General features: G+C 49.2%; 1 protein-coding gene across 1 annotated transcript; it reads left to right on the top strand.

Moving 5' to 3' along the window:
• Positions 1-1921: 1921 nt before the first annotated feature.
• Positions 1922-20856, top strand: SLC35E1 (solute carrier family 35 member E1). Its single transcript, XM_015095768.3, has 6 exons — positions 1922-2377; positions 2786-2856; positions 5086-5223; positions 6237-6362; positions 17115-17360; positions 17830-20856. The coding sequence occupies exons 1-6, from the start codon at positions 1951-1953 to the stop codon at positions 18058-18060; spliced, it is 1239 nt and encodes a 412-aa protein (XP_014951254.2). The 5' UTR covers positions 1922-1950; the 3' UTR covers positions 18061-20856.
• Positions 20857-20916: the final 60 nt, after the last annotated feature.

A 20916-nucleotide genomic window follows, 5' to 3' on the forward strand; every position in this document is an offset into this window, starting at 1 on the left:
ATGGAGACTGACCTCTACCTTGCCTTTCATTCATTCAGGGTCACAATGCCTCTCCCACCTGCAGAGTCACCTGCTAACTCTGGTTGACAGAGTCGGAGGGGCCACATTGTGTCCATTCCAGACCTCACTTTTCCCTAGGAAGAGAGAGCTTTGCCTTTCCAAGCAGGCTCCACAACCCAGGTCTCAAGTGACCTTGTCTTACCCCCTGAAATATTTGTAGTCTTCCTTAACCATAAAGTGATGATCTTTTCATTCTTCTCCCTCATCTCTGAAACCATAAGCTTTGGCTTTCTATTTTTTTCACTCTGGAATAAATCATCTTGACCCATATTTACTTGATGTCACAGATGAGGAAGCAACTCCCCCTTTAGAGGAGCAGCCCCACCAGGCAAATCAGGAGGTCCAGAAACATGCGATCAACCCAGAGCCACAGTTTCAGCGCCTCGGGGAATTCTGACATAGCCCTGGTGCAGGGCATACCTTCTAGAAGTGGGTGAAGTAGCTTTGAGGGCAGTCTAAACTCTGCCCCTGCCATCTACCACCTGTATTGACCTGGGCTAGTCACTTTACTCCTATACACCTGTCCCCATTTGGGAGATATAAATGACACCCCAAAGCTGTGAGGAAGAAATATCTGAATTTAGCATTGGGGTGGCGGGGCAAAAAGCTTGTCATCAGGACCATTGGTGCTGTGGAATAACTAGTTTCCTCAGTCCACTGTGCCTGTTTTCTCACCTGTAATGTGGCCAACTGACGTGGGTATCCTGAGGGTGACATCCTCCCGACAAAGGGTCAGAGGCACAGCTGGAAGCTATTAAGGTGCAGGTTGGCACCCCATGAGCACTTTTCTCAGACCTGGGCTCTGAGGAAGGTCACTGCTCCTTCACCCCCTGCAGGCACCACCTCTCCTGTGTCTGAGTATCTAGGAAGCCTTAGGGTACAGATAACTGCCTGACTTTGAGAACACAAGGTTAAGCTGTGACTTCCCACCAACATTTTACGGATAAAGTCGGATTGCCACTTTTTAATTTGCCAAGTAAAGATACAGTAGAAGGAAAATTTTAACACTCTCTATCGCCCCCAAAGTTGGAAGTACATGATTTTTCAAAGTCCTGCAGTGTAAGATCATCTTGCTGAAAACACCAGTTGTTTTCCGCTGCGGCTTTGGGCTGCTCTATCCCAACTGGTCCTTGAGCATCAGCAGTAGGGGCCAGCACCACGCCCCTCCGTCCTGCAGATCCCTAGAGACAGGTGCCCGAGGAGGTTGCCATTACTGCGACCCCCAAACTGGCCAGAGGACGCATGCCACGTAGCTTCCCTTCTCTGGGCTTCGGTCCATTAGTCGGTGAAATGAAGACAGTAATACCGCACAGCGCATTCCCACAACGTGCTCCAGGGCGCTCTGGGCTGGCCCCTCTGTTGGAGTGCAGCCACGGGAGTTCGCTGCCGGTGTGCAGAAAGAATTTAGCCCATGGAGAGGTTTTCACCATTCAGTTTCTCTTCTTTTACCTTCGTCTTCCGACCATCAGGAATCTGGCTGGAGGGCGCCAATACAGCCCGGATATCGAGGTTTGACCCGCGAACTCGATCACCCGCTCACAGACACCGACATAGCCGGGACCTACCGCTCCCTCCAGCCCCTCCTGCCTGTGCTCCGGGACCCAGTTAGGCTCCCTCAGGCCAGCCCACTACTCAGAGCCCTTCTGGGCTCACGGTCCCCTTTCCTTCCGCTTCCGGGACAGACCCCGCCCTCCAGGAAGCCCATCGATAGGAGGGCGGGGCCTACGTTCGCTACGTGGTGGCGGGCGCGTCGGCCGGCGCGTGGCGGTGACGGAAGCGCCGGTGGCTAATAGGCAGCAGCGCTGGCTGGCGCTCCCGCCCCCGTCCTGCCCCGCCCCCGTCCGGCGTCGGGCCGTCGGGCAGGCGGGAAGGGGCGGCCGCTCGGGAAGGATGGCGGCGGCGGCGGCGGTGGGAGTGGGCGCGGGCGCCGGGGGCTCGGGAGCCGCGGGAGGCGGCGGCGGGGGCGCGCGCGAGGGCGCGCGGGTGGCCGCGCTGTGCCTGCTGTGGTACGCGCTGAGCGCGGGCGGCAATGTGGTCAACAAGGTGATCCTGAGCGCCTTCCCATTCCCCGTGACCGTGTCGCTCTGCCACATCCTTGCGCTGTGCGCGGGGCTCCCGCCTCTGCTCCGCGCCTGGCGCGTGCCCCCGGCGCCGCCCGTCTCGGGCCCTGGGCCGGGTCCGCATCAGTCGTCCGGCCCGCTGCTACCGCCGCGCTTCTACCCGCGCTACGTGTTGCCGCTCGCCTTCGGCAAGTACTTCGCATCAGTGTCCGCGCACGTCAGCATATGGAAGGTGCCCGTGTCCTACGCGCACACCGGTGGGTGCCGAGGCTGGCCTAGGGGGCGGCGGCTGGCGCACGCCACCTGGGGCTTTGACGCTTGGGTCGGAGTGCGCCGGCTGGGGTTGCCCTCGACGGCCTGGAATGTCGGGCTAAGTCCGTTTCAGTCCAGAAGGCGCTGGAGGCCGCCAAAGCTTTTAGCAAGAGAGGGACACGCTCAGGGGTCTCCGGGAAGGAAGGGACTGAAAAGAAAGCTGGGCAGTGAGCAGGGCGGATCAGAACTGTTGGGTTCGGGGAAGGCCCACAGATAGAGAAGAACTGAAGTGGCTTGAGGGGCAGCCAAGCCTTCCTACCCCTCCGCCCCCCCCCCAGTGGGGTTGGGACAGGTCCCAGAGTGGGTTCTGGGACTAGCGCAGCTCCCTGAATGCCCCTACCCTCTCTTTGCAGTCAAGGCCACCATGCCCATCTGGGTGGTCCTCCTGTCCCGGATCATCATGAAGGAGAAACAGAGCACCAAGGTAACCTAGGAGGGCTCTGGGCCGGTGGGGGCCCCAAAGGCTTCCCAGCTGTTGCTGAGCTGGTGACGTGGTCCAGGTTCCTGGTCTGCAGGCTGCCTGGCTTCCTGTCAAATAAGGAAGTCATCTTCTAGACCTCTGGTGGCTCTTCTGCTGCTAACGTTCTGGAATCACCCCTGGGGCAGTAGCGAGTGGGGTTGTGTGTTCCTGAGTTGTTTCTGATGTGTGGCCTCAGGATGCTGCTGCCCATCTCAGATCCAGCCGTCCTCCCTGTTTGGATTCCCATCCTGGGGTTGCTGGTAGGCAACTTGGATAACTTGGTCCCATCTTGACCAGAACACCCCCCCTCCAGTGGAATGAGGGTTGGAACATCTGACTCCTTGCTGGAACGGAACTCTGACACTTTTACATCTTTGCAAGAGATAGTGGTCAGGCTCAGGATTTCTGGGGTCAGAAGTGAGAAGCTAGTCAGAGGAATCTGATTTTGGCAAAGCCCAGCAAAGTCTTCGAAATAAAAACAGCCAGGAATTGTGAATGTCTGGAAATGGAAGTGAAAGCAGCCCGCAGAGCCCAGGGCTGCGTGGAGAAGATGCTCTGGGCACAATCCAGGGTCTGTTCGAGATGCCAAGCCAGGGTATTTCCTGGCTTGGAGTGAGAGAAGCTGTGGCTTCAGCCAGAGACAGCCTTGCCCTGTGTCCTTAAGTGGAAGTGGGATTCCTGTTGTCCCAGCTGGAATCCATTTCATGCTGGACAGAGCACCTCTTTTCTATGTGGTTGGTTTCTGGCATCCTGTATTTTATGTAACTTAGAACGGTGGTGCCCTGGATCAGCTTATAGAAATGGGGCCACCCCTGGCTGGTGTTGGCTTTTGGTCAGTCTTGTCCCCTGCCAGATCCAGTGTGCCCTGTAGCCCACCCCCAAGGTGCTGTCAGACGTGCCTGGTCTGCCCAGGTCGGAGCTGGCCAGCAGGTGTGTCTCGCCTCTCTCAGTATCACACTGTGTTTATCAGGTTTCCTGTGGTAAGGGTCATTGTACCTGGCTTGGGCAGGGAGCCAGAACATTTCACAGGGAGGAGACAGGGGAATGGCTTAGGCAGGAGACTAATGAGGATGATGATAGATTAAGCTGCGGCCCCACCCTTTCCAGATAAGGTCGGTGATCATTTCATCTCGGGGAAAGCAATGAGCCTTCAAAAGGAAGAAGCTGAGGACCAGCCAGTAGTGAGGGGCAGGGATTCTGGACTTCAGAGCTCTCACTCTTAGCCTGTGTATGTGGGGATGGGGTGGAAAGCTGCACCACCCCCTCCCAAAATCTCTGGAGTGTTTTTTTGTTTGTTTTTAATCTCTTTATTTGTTTTGGCCGTTATGTGCCGAATGTGGCGTCTTAGTTCCCTGAAGAGAGATCAAACCTCAGGCCCCTGCATTGGGAGCAGTCTCAACCAGGGAAGTCCCCAAAGTGCTTTATGAGCGTCCTCTGTAGGGGAAGGATGAGCCAGGAGTAACGAAAGCCAGATGCTGGGAATGGACCCCATTTCTCTCGAAGTTGGGAGCCTATTTAGCCGTGAGAGTTCCGGGGACTTTCCAGGCCCGGAGATGCTTGAGCCTTCTGGAAGACCCCGGCCACACCACTCGCTGTTCACTCTTGCAGCCAGCAGTTGTTGGGTGCCTGCTGAGTGCTGGGCACCAGCATAGAGCAGGGAGCAAAGAGCTGCCCTAAAGCAGTGCGGGGACGCAGACAAGGGAAAGGGTGCTTCTAGTGGGTGGGGAGCGCTGTGCCCAGAACACACAGCTGGGCAGCCTGACCGTGTCTAGGGGGCACCGGGTCAGGGAAGGTTCTTGGCCTTTGTGAACTGTGACCCCTGAAGGGAAAGGTCTCCAGCTGAAGAAGGTGTAGGGGGAGTGTCCTCACCAGGGATAACTGCATGTTAGAAGAGTGCAAAATAAAAGGGACCCAGGAAGCCCATCAGAGGCTTAAAGTTTCAGATCCTGGTGTGTTGGTGGCGGCAGCTGCGTAGATCCTGTTAGGACCAGCCCTGGTTTGTGGCTCTTAATGGGGGTGTTGGCACGGCTGGGGCGGTACTCTTGAGAACCATCTGCCTCTCCCCACCCCCCAGAGTGTTACTGTCCCAGCTAATGCCGGCATCCAGAGTGGCAGGTGGTGTCCCTTTGGGGCGGGAGAGAGCAGCCAGCCCCGCCCTGGCCTGGCGGCGACTCCTGCCATATCCTCTCACAGGTGTACCTGTCCCTCATCCCCATCATCAGCGGCGTCCTGCTGGCCACCGTCACCGAGCTGTCCTTCGACATGTGGGGGCTTGTCAGCGCCCTTGCGGCCACACTGTGCTTCTCGCTTCAGAATATTTTCTCCAAAAAGGTACTGGGGTGCCGTCCAGGCTGCCCCTGCTGCCCCTGGGGTGTGCGGGTGGCATCTGAAAGGGCAGCCAGGCAAAGACTTTTTCGGTGTTGGAACAAAAGACATCTTGTCACCCTTCTGCTTTTCTATTGTTCTGTTTTTTAAATAGCTTTATTATTATTATTAGGAAGTTGACTTACATTCAATGTGAAAAAGTTGAGAAAAGCGCAGTGAAAAGAAATCAGAAATTTTATTGAGCACCTACTGTGTGACAGGCACCGTAGTAGGTGCTGGGGACCAAGACTCAACAGAGACCTGCCGCCTGGCTCAGGGTTTCCTCTTTCCTGAGGAAAGTCACAGTCCTGTTCCCTACTGTTAACACTAGGGGTTTTTTCCGCATGGTTTTTAGAGTTGCACTATTATACATACTTTTTAAGTTTTGCTTTATTCCTTTATTATTTTAACATTGCATTTTCCCATATCATTAAAAGTTATTGCTCGTAACTCATAATACTCCCATTCTTTTCAGGTACCAGAATTAACACAGTTGGTTTCCCTATTGCACATGCAGATTATTTCCAACTATTCCCTACTAATGATACAATTTATGAACATCTTTGTGCAGAACATTTTTCTATTTCTCGGGTTATTTCCTTTTGATGAGTTTACCATTCTTGGGCCAGAGGGTATGAGATATTTACAGCTCTTGATATACTTCGCCTGTGGAACTATATTCCAACTCAGGCATGAACCAGCACCATTTCAGAGTGCCTGTTCCACTGTAGCTTTGCCAGCAGTTGCGTGTTGCTGGGTTTTCCTGGTTTGTTTTTCTTTTCTCGGTCCTTTGCATATGAAGCACGGTGCTCGTTTCAGTCACGGGCAGTGGGTCTCGTCACAGGCGCACTTGCAGGTTTGGCAGTGAAGGTCAGATACCAGGGGTGATGTGCAGTCACCATGTTTGGGGCCTGGGTAAGCGGAGCCCCTCTTGCCACTTACAGTTACCACCAGCCTTTAAAGAGGTTTTCTCTCTTCAGGTATTAAGAGATTCAAGGATCCACCATCTCCGGCTGCTGAACATCTTGGGCTGCCATGCCGTCTTTTTTATGATCCCCACGTGGGTCCTGGTAGATCTCTCGGCTTTCCTGGTCAGCAACGACCTGGTGAGTTGGCCTGTGCCAAGAACGTGCCCTTTCTTAGCTGGTTCCGAAGTAGGTGCTTTGTCAGGGAATGACACCTCTGTGTTGACTGGGGCACCGGGCCTGGGACCGGCAGCCCTTTTAGCTCTCAGCTCTTTGATGATTCAACATTGCGTGCAGTCAAGGAAGTCAGCTTCTTAGGCATTTTCTTCTCAGTTGTGCTAGATTCCAGCTGCTGATAACTGCTGCATTTGTGCCAGGGCATTCAAGGATCAGAAATGCCAGCACAGGCAGCTCTCCCACCCTGGTCTGGTTCAGGTCTCACTTGCCCTTTCTGAAACTTGGCCTTGCTTGCACTGCTCGAGTCCTTTCTTGGTGTCGTCTCTGTCTGTACTGCCATTGACTCCAGATGTACCCATAGCTCTCTGAGCTGAGCCCAGGAAAGAGCATCTCCCCACCCACCACCTCTAGGACCAGCCTCCAGAGAATGTACTGGAAACTAATGCAAGCAACAGTGATAAGGAGGTGGGCATGGTTCTTCCAGGTCTGGGTTGGATGGAGTCGATGTAGGGCTTAATGAGGTCTGACTGGATTCTTTTTTTTTAAGATCAGTGTATCAATTTTTATTTTTAATTTTTAAAATTTATTTTTTGCTTCACTGGGTCTTCATTGCTGCTTGGGCTCTCTAGTTGGAGCAAGCAGGGACTGCTCTTGATTGCAGTGCCCAGACTTCTCGTTGCAGTGGCTTCTCTTGCTGTAGAGCACAAGTTCTAGGTGCGTGGGCTCAGTACTTGCCACTCACGGGCTTAGTTGCTCCACAGCATATGGAATTTTCCTGGACCAGGGATCAAACCTGTGTTCCCTGCATTGGCAGGCAGATTCTTAACCACTGGACCACCAGGGAAATCCCTGACTGGATTCTTGACATTGGTCTTTAATCTTTACCATCATCTGTGGATGCAGTGGAGGTTATCTCTGGTTTCAGGGTGCGAAACTGTGGCTCCATGTTCTGACTTCCCTTCCATGTTGATTAGCTGTAATGTTTCTGTGACGAACTTGCTGTCATCAACCAGAACTAGTTTATTGCCTGGAAGTACAGTGCACAAAAAGCAATTTACTGCCTCTCTTGCCTTTTCAACTATGAGTTTTCAGAGTAAAGAATTAGAGCTTACTTCAGTGTTAACTAATGAGTTAAGGTTTTGCTTTTTTCAGGTGAAGGAGGGTTCTTTTAGTTTTTTGTGTTACTGTGAACTTGTGCTTGTCAGGTGTACACATGATTTTTTTAATATTCCGATTATCTTTGCCTGGGCTGACAGAGTCCTTCCTGTTGGCTCCCTGCCCTTCTGACAGCACATATCAGCCTTTGGAAGCTTCTGGTCCAACGGGCTGTCTTCCCTCATCTTGTGCGCCTCCCATCCCAGAGCTGCTTCGGGAGCCCGAGGTGCTGTCCGCAGAGCGTGGTGTTCAGAGCCCATCTGAGTGCCGTGTCCTCCCTGCTGTTGGGCTGTGGTTTTAAAGCCTTTCTAGTGGAAAACTAAGACGCGTATGGTAGCACAGGGGAGTTCATCCCGATTCACTCTCATTCCAGTGTAACACTGCAGGATTTATTATTGCTTTAACTTTTTATTTGCATCCTTTTTTGGTACGATTGGTTTCTCGCAACATTTCTCATTCACATACACCGAAGCTATTCATACACGATTGAACTGCACACACGAACAGTTGCTTCAGGTGAGTCCCTGTGAGACAGCTGTGGGTAGGCCGCTTACGTTTCTTTGCGGTTCTCTTTGTCCTTAGAGCAGACTTTGTTACAGACGGACAACTGGAATACTGTGTTCTAAGGGTACTCGAAATAGTTGTTTTCACAATGTGCCTCTGTCCCCAGCTTCATGTGTATTTGGGTCCCTTTACTTCCGTTTCATGGGGTCGCAAAGAGTCAGACACGACTGAGCGACTGAACTGAACTTCCGTTTCAGGTTTTAGGCAATCCCACCCCACCCCACATAGAGCATGGCATGTTTCCAAATGACATGGCAGGGTTTATTCAAAGAAGTCTGGCTTCACTTTCTGTTGCCGCCTCCCCCAACCCCTGTAAGTAGCCATTTTTATGATCTTGGTTTACTCTCTCAGTGTTTTGTTTTGTTTTTTTTTCATAAACATAAGCAAATTTCTATATATAGTCAGCCCTCAGTATCCACGGATTTTTAACCAAGGATCAAAATTTCAATCCACAGTTGGTTAAATCTGCAAATGTGAAAGCTGTAGATATAGAGGGCTGAGTGTAAATTGTACTACACCATTTTAACTAAAATTTTAAATTAACTAATTTATTTGGCTGCACCAGGTCTTAGCAGCACTTGGGATTTTTTTATGATTAGCTGTGGTACATGGGATCTAGTTCCCTAACCAGGGACCAAACCTGGACGCCCTGCATTGGAAGCGCAGAGTCTCAGCCACTGGAGCACTGGGGAAGTCCCTGCACCGTGCCGTCTTATTACAGGAGAGACTGGAGCCTCCTCAGATCTGGGGGCTTCTGAACCACCCCCACAGGTGCTGAGGGCCAAGTGTGCACATTGCTCCGCCCTCCTTACACACACAGGGACTTTTTAGATATTTTAGATGCTTAGAAAAGGTTCTCGCGCAGTAGCACGGCCTGGGGATCGCTCCATACTGGCCTGCTAGGTCCTTCTTCCTCCTTTTGCTGCTGCTTCGCGCTGTCTGTAGGTTCGGCGTCGGTGCTGTTACACTGTTCTAACTCGCTGGTGTCTCTGTGTGTGCACACACACAGACAGGCCTACGTAGATTGTGTTCTGCTGTCTGGTGGCTCTCTTTGCTTTGCTTTCTCTTGCATTTAGGACATTTTTTGGTTTTCTTTTAGTAATAAACTTACTTGCATTGTCAATGGTAACCTCTTTTTCCCGTCGGGGTCATTTTTTTGTGTGTTTTTTTTAAATTTTTGATTGGGCTGGGTCTTCGTCGCTAGATGCAGGCCTCTGGTTGCAGTGACCAGGGACTTCCCTCTACTTGCGCTGTGCAGGCTTCTCGTTGCAGTGGCTTCTCTTGCTGCGGAGCATGGCTCTAGGATATGCAGGCTTTGGTAGCTGCTAACTCACAGGCCCTGGCATGCATACTCCACAGTCGCGGCATATGGACTTGGCCGCCCCACAGCACGTGGGCTCTTCCGGAACCAGGGCTGAGCCTGCGTCCCTTGCATTGGCAGGTGGCTTCTTAACCGCTGGGCCACCAGGGAAGCCCTGAAGCCATATATTGTTCGCCTCGATGGGACCCTTGTACGTTTTAACAGCAGCCTTAGCAGCACACAGTATTCTACACCGCTGCCCCCTGAAAGCGGGGTTCCTAGCAGGGCTCCCCCGCCCTCCCCTGTGTCTTCCCACAGCAGCCAAGTGAGTTAGGTTTGTCCTGGTGCTGTGCTCTATAGTGGAAGGGAGAAAGCTCAGGGTGGAGACTCACCATCTGGGGCCTGCTACTCACCATGTTTCCAAGAATCAAAGGCTACAGTGGCAGTTCCCAGACACATCCAGACCTGCTGCCAGCAGCTCAACTGTAGCCAGGTATGGATTTCCAGACTCTGAAGCAGGTGGCCCAGCTTTAAAGCTTGGACAGGATGGGTGAAGCCAGTACTTGAGAAATGAAAAGTAAATGGGAACAGGCAGGCTAATGGAGAAAACCAGATTACAAAGTACCACTGAGCCAGCTGTGGGTTTGCTTTCTTTTGCCTTCTGTGTCTTCAGCCTGGATTTAAAGCATTTGGAAACACAGAAGTGGGCACTGGGGGAGGAAGAAAGTGAAAAGCCCTTTTACTGGCTTGCTGAGGGGGAAAGGAGATTGGTGATGCTCTGAGAGCATGGGGGAATCCTCTGTTTTTTGTTTCCTTTGTCCTCTCACGTCTCAGGCCCCCAGCAGTCCCATTTGGTGGTGGCAGCAAGGTCCCACAGGCGCCTAAGATGCTGAGGTGGGCAACCTCCCTCTGCAGCCACAGGATAGGATTAGCCCCTGTTGCATTTTTTTTCTTTTCTTCATCCTCCCACTGCTTGGCCCCGAATGGAGGTACAGTTGTAGGAAGGAATCAGAGTGGGGTTATTAAGTCCAGCTTTCTGACTGGATGATTGAAAGAAGGAGACCTCAGAAACCAGAAAATACCAAGGAGACGTGGAGAGAAGGAACCTGGGGGAGATGATCTCATAAAAGACCATAAAAGAGACTTCCCTGGTGGTCCAGTGGTTAAGACTCTGCACTTCCACTGCAGGGAACATGGGTTCAATCCCTGGTTATGGAACTAAATCCTGCATGCCGTGCAGTGTAACCAAAAAAGAAAAAGGCAGAGCCAAGATGGAAAAGCAAGCAGAAATCTGAAATTCAGTTAAAGTTGGAAAGACAAAATTACCATTTAAAAAATAAAACAACAAAATCCTGAGCTGTACATGTGAGGATCTGATCCTAACAGCACACAAAGACAGAACAGTCTGCTCCCCAGGACCAGGACATCACTGGGTGGAGCACACGTGGGACAGGGCTGTGCACCACTGAAAGGCTTCGAAAACAGAACTGATGTTGGAGCTGCAGCCCACTGGTCAAGCTTGTAGCCTGAACCCAGCTGAGTCTGCTAAAACCAAATATCAACATTATCCATGGGACCTACAGTCTTATAATATTCTAAATGTCCAGAATATAATCGAATTACTGGGAATATAAAGAAACAAAAATTTCAAGTCTTATGAGAAAAGACAATCAACAGATGCCAGTACTGGGATGACCCAGATGTTGAAATTATTGGACAAAGCCTGTAAAGCAATTATTTATAATCATGCCTCAAGAACGTTCTTGACATAAATGGGAAGAATAGAAGACAGAACCAAGGGGAAATTTCAGGATGGAAGAAACAACTTAAACTCACTGGATGGTATTGGATGAACTCAGTAGCAGAATAGAGATGACAGAGGGAAGTCCGTAACTTGAAGATAAGTCAGCAGAAGGCATCTAGTTTGAGCCACAGAAAGAAAAAGATTCAAAGACAAAAAAAGCTTGAAAACAGAAAAGGGATGCATTATTTATAGGAGAACAGCAATTTGGACAACTGTGGGTTTCTCATCAGAAACCATGAAGTAGAATAACATCCGTAAAGGACTAAAAGTAAAGAACTGCTAACACGTAATTCTATGTCCAGCAAATACAGAATTTCCAAAACCACTGGATCTATAGAAGATCAGGAATAAAGAATTGAACACCACTGTCAACCAACTGGAAATCTCATTGACATTTATAGAGTATGTTACCCAGCAGCAGCAGAATAGACATCTTTTCAAGTGTACACGTGGAAATTCACCAAAATAGATCATATTGTATGTCATAAAAAACCTTAAGAAAAGGATTGGAAATATACAGCATATATGCTGTGATCATAATAAAGTTTAAAGTAAATAACAAAGAGCTAACAGGAAAATCTCCAAACACTTGGAAACTAAACAGCACATTTCTAAATAATCCATGGACCGAAGAGGAAGTCTCAAGGGAAAAGAAAAAAAATTTTAACTGAAGTAAAACTGACTCTTCCAAAAAAGAGAGAGGGATAAGACAGTACAAATAATCAGGAATGAAAAAGGGAACAGTACTGCAGAACTCATAGAACCTAAAACCATAAAAACACTGCTGACAACTCTACACACATAAAATCAATGGCAGCTGAAATAGCCCAGTTCCTCATAAGCCACACAGTATCAAAGTGTGCCCACTCCAGATGAAAAAGATAGCCTGAGTCTTATAGCTAGTAAAGAGATTGAACTCATAGCTTAGAGCCTTCTAAAAAGAAGTCATCAGGCCCAGGTGGTTTTATGGGTAATTTCTACCAAACATTTAAGGAAAAATAAACACCAGTTTTGCACAATCTCCTCTGGAAAACAGAAGAGGAAAAGAACACTTTCGGTTCATATTAACAAACCACAAAAAGGACAGATATCCCTTGTGAGCATAGAGGCAAAAGTCCTTAATAAAATATTAGAATAAATCAAATGTAGGGATATGTTAAGAAACATACTACACTATGAAAAGGTGAGATTTAAATCAAGAATGCAAGGCTAATCAATACTTTGAAATCAATCAGTGTAATCTACTGTAATAGCCTAATAAAAAAACATAGTCATACCAACTCATGCAGAAAAGGCATTTGACAAAATCCAACATCCAGTCATGAGTTTTAAAAAGTCAACACACTAGAAATAGAAGGAAACTACCTCAGCTTGATCAAAGGCATATATAGCTAACATAATGATGAGAAATTGTAAGTTTTTTCCCCTAAATTCAGGAATAAGGTAAAGATGTTCACTCTCAACAGGCCCATTCCCCATGATACTTAACATCGTAGGCAGAGCAATAAAACAAGGTAAAGAAATAGATTTGAAAGGATGAAATAAAATTTTTTCTACTCAACAAAATCTTACACTTCTTACATTCAACTATAAATCATTACTTAAATTTTAACTTTTCTGCTGGGCAAAGGCATTAATGAAAAAAAGTTGAGAAACTATCTCCCTGTGTGTGTATATTTGGAGATAGACAGATACTTACAGATATTGAATTTTTTTTAATATAGAAAAGCTGATTGGAAATTTTACATTAACTGGCAAGAAAACTGAAATAGCTAAATAAGTTTGAGAAAGAACAGAGTTGGAATCACATTACATAATTTTAAGACTTAGTATAAAGGTATGGATGTTGGTGGAAAAAGACGTTCATCAGTGAGCAGATAGACAGCTTGAAAGTATACTCACAGATACGGGTGACTGATTTTTTGCAAAGGTTCAAAGGCAACTCTGTGGAGAAAGGATAGTTTCTTTAACAAATGGTGTTGGAGCAAATGAACATCCATATGCAAGATCTGAGCCTTGGTTTCAGCCTCACACATAATACAAAATTTAACTCGTAAGGTATTCTAGACCTAAATATAAGAGCAAAAATGGTAACCTTCAGAAGAAAACATAGAGGAAACATCTTCATGTCTTGGAAATAGTTTGTAGACATTACACCAAAAGCACGGTCCATTAAAAAAAATTGCTAAATGGGGGCTTCATCAAAGGTAAAGGCTTTTGCTTTCCAAAACACTACTAAAGAAAGACAGGCTATAGACTGGGAAAAAAAATACTTGCCAGTGAAATACTGACAGAAGACTTGTGTTCAGGATATATAAAGAACTCTCAAAACTCAATAGTAGTTTTAAAATAGGCCAAAGACTTGAATTTCACCATTGAGATTGTACAGATGTGAAATATGTTCAGCATTAGTCATTAGGGAAAAGCAAATTAAAACCATGAGGAGATTCGCTTTGTATCTAATAGAATAGCTCCAATGAAAAGTACTGACAGTACCATGTTTGTCAAGGATGGGGCACAACTGGAACTTCCCTGTTGTTGGAGCAACGGCAGAATGGCGCAGCCACTCTGGAGAACATTGGGGAGTTTCTTCTGAAGTTAGACATACACTGACCACATGTCCCAGCAGTCTCACTCCTGGGAGTCTAGAGAAATGGAACTCAGGGCCACACGGAAGCCTGTACACAAATGTTTAGCAACTCTGTTTATGAGCACAGAGTACTGGAAACAACCCAGATGGCCTTCAACAGGTGAACGGAGAAAGAAACTTCGATGTGTTTGTACAGCAGAACATTTCTCAGCAATAACAAGGGTACCAACTGTCATCCCTTACAACAACTTGGGTGGATGTCACAGGCATTATGCTGAATCAAAGAAACCTGTCTGAGAAGGTTCCATGCTGCATCTTTCCAGATAGAGGACAGTCTCCAAAAGACAAACCTATCGTGCAGAACACCTCAGTGGTTGCCTGGGTTGGCGGAGGGAGGGTGCAGAGAGAAGCCCTGGAGAGTGTCATGGGGTGATGGAGCTGTTCCGAACTCTGCTTGTGGTGTTGGCTACACAAATCCATATATGTGTGTTAAAACACATGGAACTATCCACTAGAAGGAAGAAACACTCGACTTTTTTGTATGTCAGTTCTTTTAAAAAGCTGGATTGGCTGGGTTGCTTTTCTGGAAGATATCTTTGCAAGCAGGCTGCCTTGTAAAAATAGCTTGTAAGTCCCTGTGGGTCACCTCAGGGAGGAATTCCTGGGAGAACAGGTCAGCTAGCCCTGAAGGCAGTTCTGAGCAGGTCCCTACTTGGATCTCCCTCACTTTTAAGAGGACTACGTGATCCTTCCCTATCAGAAGGTGCTGGAGATAGAATCAGGCCACTGCCGGAGGATTGCTGCAGCTCTCTCCCTGGCAAGGCCACTGGACACCACTGTCCTGAGAGATCCAGCTGTGTCCTCCAGTGTGAGAGGCCAGAGCAGGCTGGGAATTGGCCTGAGATCAGCCCAGGCTCTTTGAGGAGTTTGTGGTCCTAATGTTGACTAGTCGGTGTTTCTTCTGTTGTTCAGCTGGTCAGTTTTGTCCAGTTCTTTGTGGCCCTATGGACTGCAGCACACCAGGCTTCCCTGTCCTCCACCATCGCCTGGAGTTTGCTCAGATTCACGTTCATTCAGTTGGTGATGCCATCCAACCATCTCATCCTCTGTTCCCCTGTTCTCCTTCTGCCTTCTGTCTTTCCCAGCATCAGAAGTGTTTTCTGATGAATTGAGTCTTCACATCAGGTGGCCAAAGTATTGGAGCTTCAGCTTCAACATCAGTCCTTCTAATGCATATTCAGGATTGCTTTCCTTTAGGATGGACTGGTTTGATCTCTTTGCTGTCCATGGGACTCTCAAGAGTCTTCTCCAGCACCATAGTTTGAAAGCATCAGTTCTTCAGTGCTCAGCTTGCTTTGTGGTCCAATTCTTACATCCATACATGACTACTGGAAAAAATAGAGCTTTGACTATATGGACCTTTGTTGGCAAAGTGATGTCTCTGCTTTTTACTGTGCTGTGTAGGTTTGTCGTAGCTTTTCTTCCCAGGAGCAGATGTCTGACTTCGTGGCTCTGGTCGCCATCTGCAGTGATTTTGGAGCCCTAAGAAAATGAAGCCTGTTACTGTTTCCATTTTTCTCCCCATCTATTTGCCATGAAGTGATGGGACTGGGTGCTTTGATCTTAGTTTTTACTTCTAGGCCCCCTTTATTATGGTGGCTTCATTCTGGCGAGGGTCGGATGGTAAAATTTTGTTTTTCTAAATTTTCACTTCCTTTTTTAAAAATTGTATTTGACTGTGCTGAGTCTGTTGCTGCGTGCAGACTCCCTCTGGTTGTGGCGTGCCGCGCTTCTCGCCATGACGGGTGCTCTTGTTGGAGAGCACTGGCTCTAGAGCATGCCGGCTTCGGCTGCTCTGCAGCGTGTGGAGTCTTCCTGGGCCAGAGGTTGAACTCGTGTCCCCTGCACTTGCATGCTTAACCACTGGACGACCAGGGAAGTCGGCAACTAAAGTTTTGATGATAGCATCATTTTCTGTTCGTTTGGCTTGGGATTGTTTTAAAGCACTTTCAAAACCATGATTGCATTTGGTCCTGACAGCAGCAGTGTTGTACAGACTCATCAGAATCAGTCTTCCCCATTGCAGAGATGAAGGCAGAGAGGTTGGGCAGCTTGCCTGAGGGCTCCCATTGATGGGGCAGACCAGAGCCTTGGGCTCCCAGCCTTGTCAGGGGGGTCTTCACACACCCAGAGGCTGCCACCCCAGGACCTCCCCATTTGATACAGTGCAAAATGTCTGCTATGGTTGGAATGTCTGTGTCCCCCTAAAATTCATATGTTGAAACCTAAACCTTACAACATGATGGTGTTTGTAGATGGGGCTTTTTGGAGGTGATTAGGACATGAGGGTGGGGCCCATCATGAGTGGGATTCGTGCCGTTCTAAGAGACCCCAGAGCTTCCCTGGTGGCTCAGCATCAAGAATCCACTCACCAGTGAAGGAGACGGGAGTTTGACCCCTGATCTAGGAAGATCATAGGCCATGGAGCAACTAAGGCCGTGCACCACAGCTACCGCGCCTGCACTCAGTGCCCCGCAGCTACCGCGCCTGCACTCAGTGCCCTGCGGCTACTGAGGCTGTACTCTAGGGCTCACAAGGCCTAGAGCCTGCACGCCACGAGAGAAGCCCCCACAATGAGAAACCCACGCACTGGAGCTAGAAAGTAGCCCTTTCTCCCTGCAAGTAGAGGAAAGCCCATGCAGCAGTGCAGACCTAGCACAGCCAATAAATATATAGATAAAATTATTTTTAAAAAGAGAGAAACCCCAGAGAGTTCCCTTGCCAATTCTGTCCTGTGAGGACCCAGTAAGACCCACTGAACCAGGAGGGCGCCCACCAGATGTGGAATCTGCCAGCACCTTTATCTTGGACTTCAGTTCACAGAACTGTAAGAAATCAACCTGTTTTTTGTAACCCCTCTAGCCTGTGGTACTTTGTCATAGCAGCTCAGACAGGTGATGTCCAGTATGTAGACCCTGCTCTGCTAACCGAGAGCCCCAAACCTCCCTGCCCAGAGACAGGGGAAAGCTCTGGTTCATGTCCTCTGCACCCCTTAAGTACCTGATGTCCCCCCGAACCTCCACTTCCTTGGCAGGAGTGGGTGGTGATTTACTGTTGTGCCATGCAGAGTCGTGAAGGACAGAGGTTGTTCGTATAAAGTACCTGGTATCACACCATGACCTGCCTGGGTCTGTTCCCCTACCAGGAGTGTGACCCCCGAGAAACCACTGTATGTCACCACCCTCCCCAGGGCAGGCGTGCTGTTCTGAGTACAGTGCTGTTCTCGTTCGCCCGTCTCTGCAGACCTATGTGTCCCAGTGGCCTTGGACACTTCTGCTCCTGGCTGTCAGCGGCTTCTGTAACTTTGCCCAGAACGTCATTGCCTTCAGCATCCTCAACCTCATCAGCCCTCTGAGCTACTCGGTCGCCAATGCCACCAAGAGAATCATGGTCATCACAGTGTCCCTGATCATGCTGCGGAACCCCGTCACCAGCACCAATGTCCTGGGCATGATGACGGCCATCCTCGGAGTCTTCCTGTACAACAAGGTGAGTCTGGGCTGGGGGAGGCTGTCCCTTTGACACCCAAGGAGGCACCAAGCGTTGGTGGAGAGGATGGAGCCTCACCAGGAACCAAGAGGCAGGGGTTCCAGCTCCCAGCTTTGCCACTGCCTGGTTTATGGTCTTGGCTCCACTCCCTCCACCCTGGGTTTGTTTTCCCTCGTAGATGCCCCAGGCTCACGCCTCACTCTGTTTTGGCTCTCAGTTCTACCGCGGCTCTATTGGGAATGTCACGCCTTCCTTGCGAAGGCTCTGTGTACTCCCCTGTGAAGCTGTGGGATGGCTGACAGGGAGGGCTGCTCCATTAACCATTCACTGAGCGTACCCCAGCTCCACTCGGGGTGACACTTATATCACCTTGAAGGCCTCTTGGCCATGAATCTCAAGCCCCTGCTGTGTCCTCTGAGTGCGTCCCAGGCATGAAACTGATGGCATCACTGCTCTCTTGACCTTACAGACCAAGTATGACGCGAACCAGCAAGCCCGGAAGCACCTCCTCCCCATCACGACAGGGGACCTGAGCGGTAAGGAGCACCACCGGAGCCCCCTGGAGAAGCCCCACAACGGCACGCTCTTCCCCCCGCACAGTGACTACCAGTACGGCCGCAACAACATCTTGACAGATCACTTCCAGTACGGCCGGCCGAGCTACCCAAACTCTTATACTTTGAACCGATACGACGTGTAGAGCCTAGCGAGCTGGGCAGGACGTTCTGCTGGTCCTCCCCTCCATCCCCGCCCCCAGCAGCATCAGAAACTCCTGACAACCAGTGAATGTACAACCCAGCCAAGGGGGGATGGTGCGGAACCAGCAGAAGACCCTGGGGTCCCTGGCCCCTACCTGTGCCCAGGAGCAGCAGGAAGCCCTGCCGTGGGGACCACCCCTGAGCTCCGGTGTTTCACAGCCTTTCTTCCTGGAGCCTTGTCTTCTGAGGGCAGCATCACTCTGGAAACATTGGCTAGGTTTTTACCTTTCCGCGTAGACTTATTTCCCCAAGTCTGTTCTTCAGAGTTTTTTCTGCTTTCCAGCCAGGACCCTCTCTGGAAAGGACACAGACCTCAGAGCAGGCAAAACGTGCTTTGCAGGGAGGGTGGCAAGGAAAGGACCCTAGGGTGGTGCTTGGTGACTGGCCACTTTCTCAGGCAGGCGCAGGACTGAAGCAGGTGTGGAGCAGAGGAGTGCAAGGGTTACAAAAACCTCTCCAGCCACAAAGGTGGACTCGGCTTTGGGTCAGCCCCATGACGGTTTGCAATTCTGGCCAACGTCCCTCAGTGCAGAGCAGTTGCAATTAGCATTGAATCCTTACAGCCTAATTCTCTGACCTGCAAGTCAGAGTTGGTGTGCCGACCGAAAGGGAAGGGCGGCTGCTGACTCCGACTCTCTCTTCCTTTGCTGGAGTGGAACGACTCTCCTCTCGGAGCAGCGAGAAGGATCATTCAAAATCATGTTCAGCGTTTCAAGCTCAACTACAATAATTATTTTGTTTTCTCATGAGCCTTCAACACTCTGTGCTTAACAGGGTATCTGGTGAGATGTTGGTTTTATGAGGATCTTGCATTTTCTAGGGCATATTTTGTAGTTGTCTGTGTTTATCGCCTCGGTCCCCCACCCCTCACCCCCCTCTTAGGGGATGCAGGATGCATGCAGATTGGCTTATGGTTGGAAACCCCTTTGGTTTTTAAATGTTTAAAAACAAGAAAGGTTGCTGGCGATGCCTGTCTCAGCACACGTCTGCATTTAGTAGGAAGGGATGAAGTGTTCTGAAGTGCTTTTCTAGTGACCACAACCTCTGAAAGTGAGATGAATCAAGAATGTCACCTCCATACTTTTGTGTCACAGAGCTTGGCGCTCTGATTCCGTTAGCTGCTCTAGCAGTGTTTCCGTCAGGATCTGAATCATGTCCCAGGGAAGGGGCAAGCACCAGGCTAGGATTTAGTTTGCCAAATCAGTCTTTGGTCAAGAAGTTTGGGTTTTAGCAGAATCACATCACCAGGAAGATTATGTGAGCTCCGAGGGTAACCTGTGTGCTGAGGTCCAGGTTGGGACACTGGCATCACAAGAGATTGTGGCCTCAAAGGGGACCCTCCCTTGACTGCCGGCTGCCTTCTGCCCTGCGCCTAGCCTCTTCAACAGGCACTTGGCTTGATCAGCAGATGGGACCTCAGGTCACCTTTTATCTTCTGGCGTGTAAGATGGTTCTCTGCTCCGAGAGGAGGTGCCAACCGTAGCTTATGCTCAACTCCTGTTTGTTTCTGATAATTGGAACTTTGTACTTAGAGGTTACATTTTGTCGCTCACGGATGGGCCGCTCCTGGAGAGGTCATGAGGTTGCCTTCTGGCTTGAGCTTAGTACCACTGGCCTCAGGAGAACCCATTTGGCGTTGGCTTGCCTTTTCCTTACTTTGGCCTCAAGTTCTCAGACTACGTTGTGTGAAACAGGAAGGAGCCATCCTCAAGGATGTTTTTGCGCACTTGCCGAGTGCCTTCATCAGAGGCAGGAGTTGGACCTGCAGTTGGTCCACAATAAATAGGGGTAATTTTGCATGGCAAAGAGATTACAGTAATTGTCTTTATGATAGGAACGGATTCCTTGAACATAAAGTTGAACTCCAAAATGAATTACGCTTCTCTGCAGGTTTAATGACATTTCTGAGGTTGCTGAAATTTGTGTATTTGTTCTTCCAAAGCAAGATCTGCTGGTGAGGGGAAATACCTGACTGGTTTCTTTACGGTTTACAAATGAATAAACGAATATTTAGTTCTGTACGTAAATCTACAGTGAGTACATACACTGGAATGAGACAATCGTATTCCATCAGATCAGAAGAGAAAGACATACTTTTGAGACTTGAAAGTTCAGAGCAGACGTTGACCTCCTGAAGGTTGGTTTTCCAGCCACTTGCTGCCCTGGCTCAGCCCCCACTCCTCCTCGCACATCCACATCTGCAGTTGGGTTGCTTCGCCCTCGTCCCTGCTGGGGTCTGTAACAGCAAATTTAGTTCACCCATCCGTGGTGTGGTCTGCAAAACTAACTCGAACCCAACCCCTTTATTTTACAGAAGGGGAAACTGAGGCTAGAGGGCATTTTTAAATAGTGTTTGTTCACTATCTTGAGACTCAGTGTGGAATTTTTAAGCACCTTATTTTAAGTCATTCATTATTTGGGAAAATCAAACCCCTGACACAAAGGAGAGAAGTCTAACAGGTTCAAATGAAGAAGTACCTGGAGTTTCTGAACTCTGCTGTGTATTTAGCACGCATCATACAGCAGGTCCTGTGTTATCGCTGGGACATAACCAGACCTGGATCCCTTAAGGTCTAACAGCCTTAAGGCAGAGAACATTAAATTATTGAATCTGAAAATTGTGAACTCTATGTCACCGTGCTTTCAAGACTTTTCATGCTATAGACTGTTCTGCGGGAATGATACTGTGTATATTCTTGGATGGCATTTACCAAAAATAAATGACGGTCTCCAGGGAATTAAGATTGGTCCCAGTTTGTGGGTGAAGGGCCCCTTCTGAGTCAGTCTGTCCTCAGTGT

This window comes from Ovis aries, chromosome 5 (assembly GCF_016772045.2).
Source record: "Ovis aries strain OAR_USU_Benz2616 breed Rambouillet chromosome 5, ARS-UI_Ramb_v3.0, whole genome shotgun sequence".
Lineage (NCBI taxonomy): Eukaryota > Metazoa > Chordata > Mammalia > Artiodactyla > Bovidae > Ovis > Ovis aries.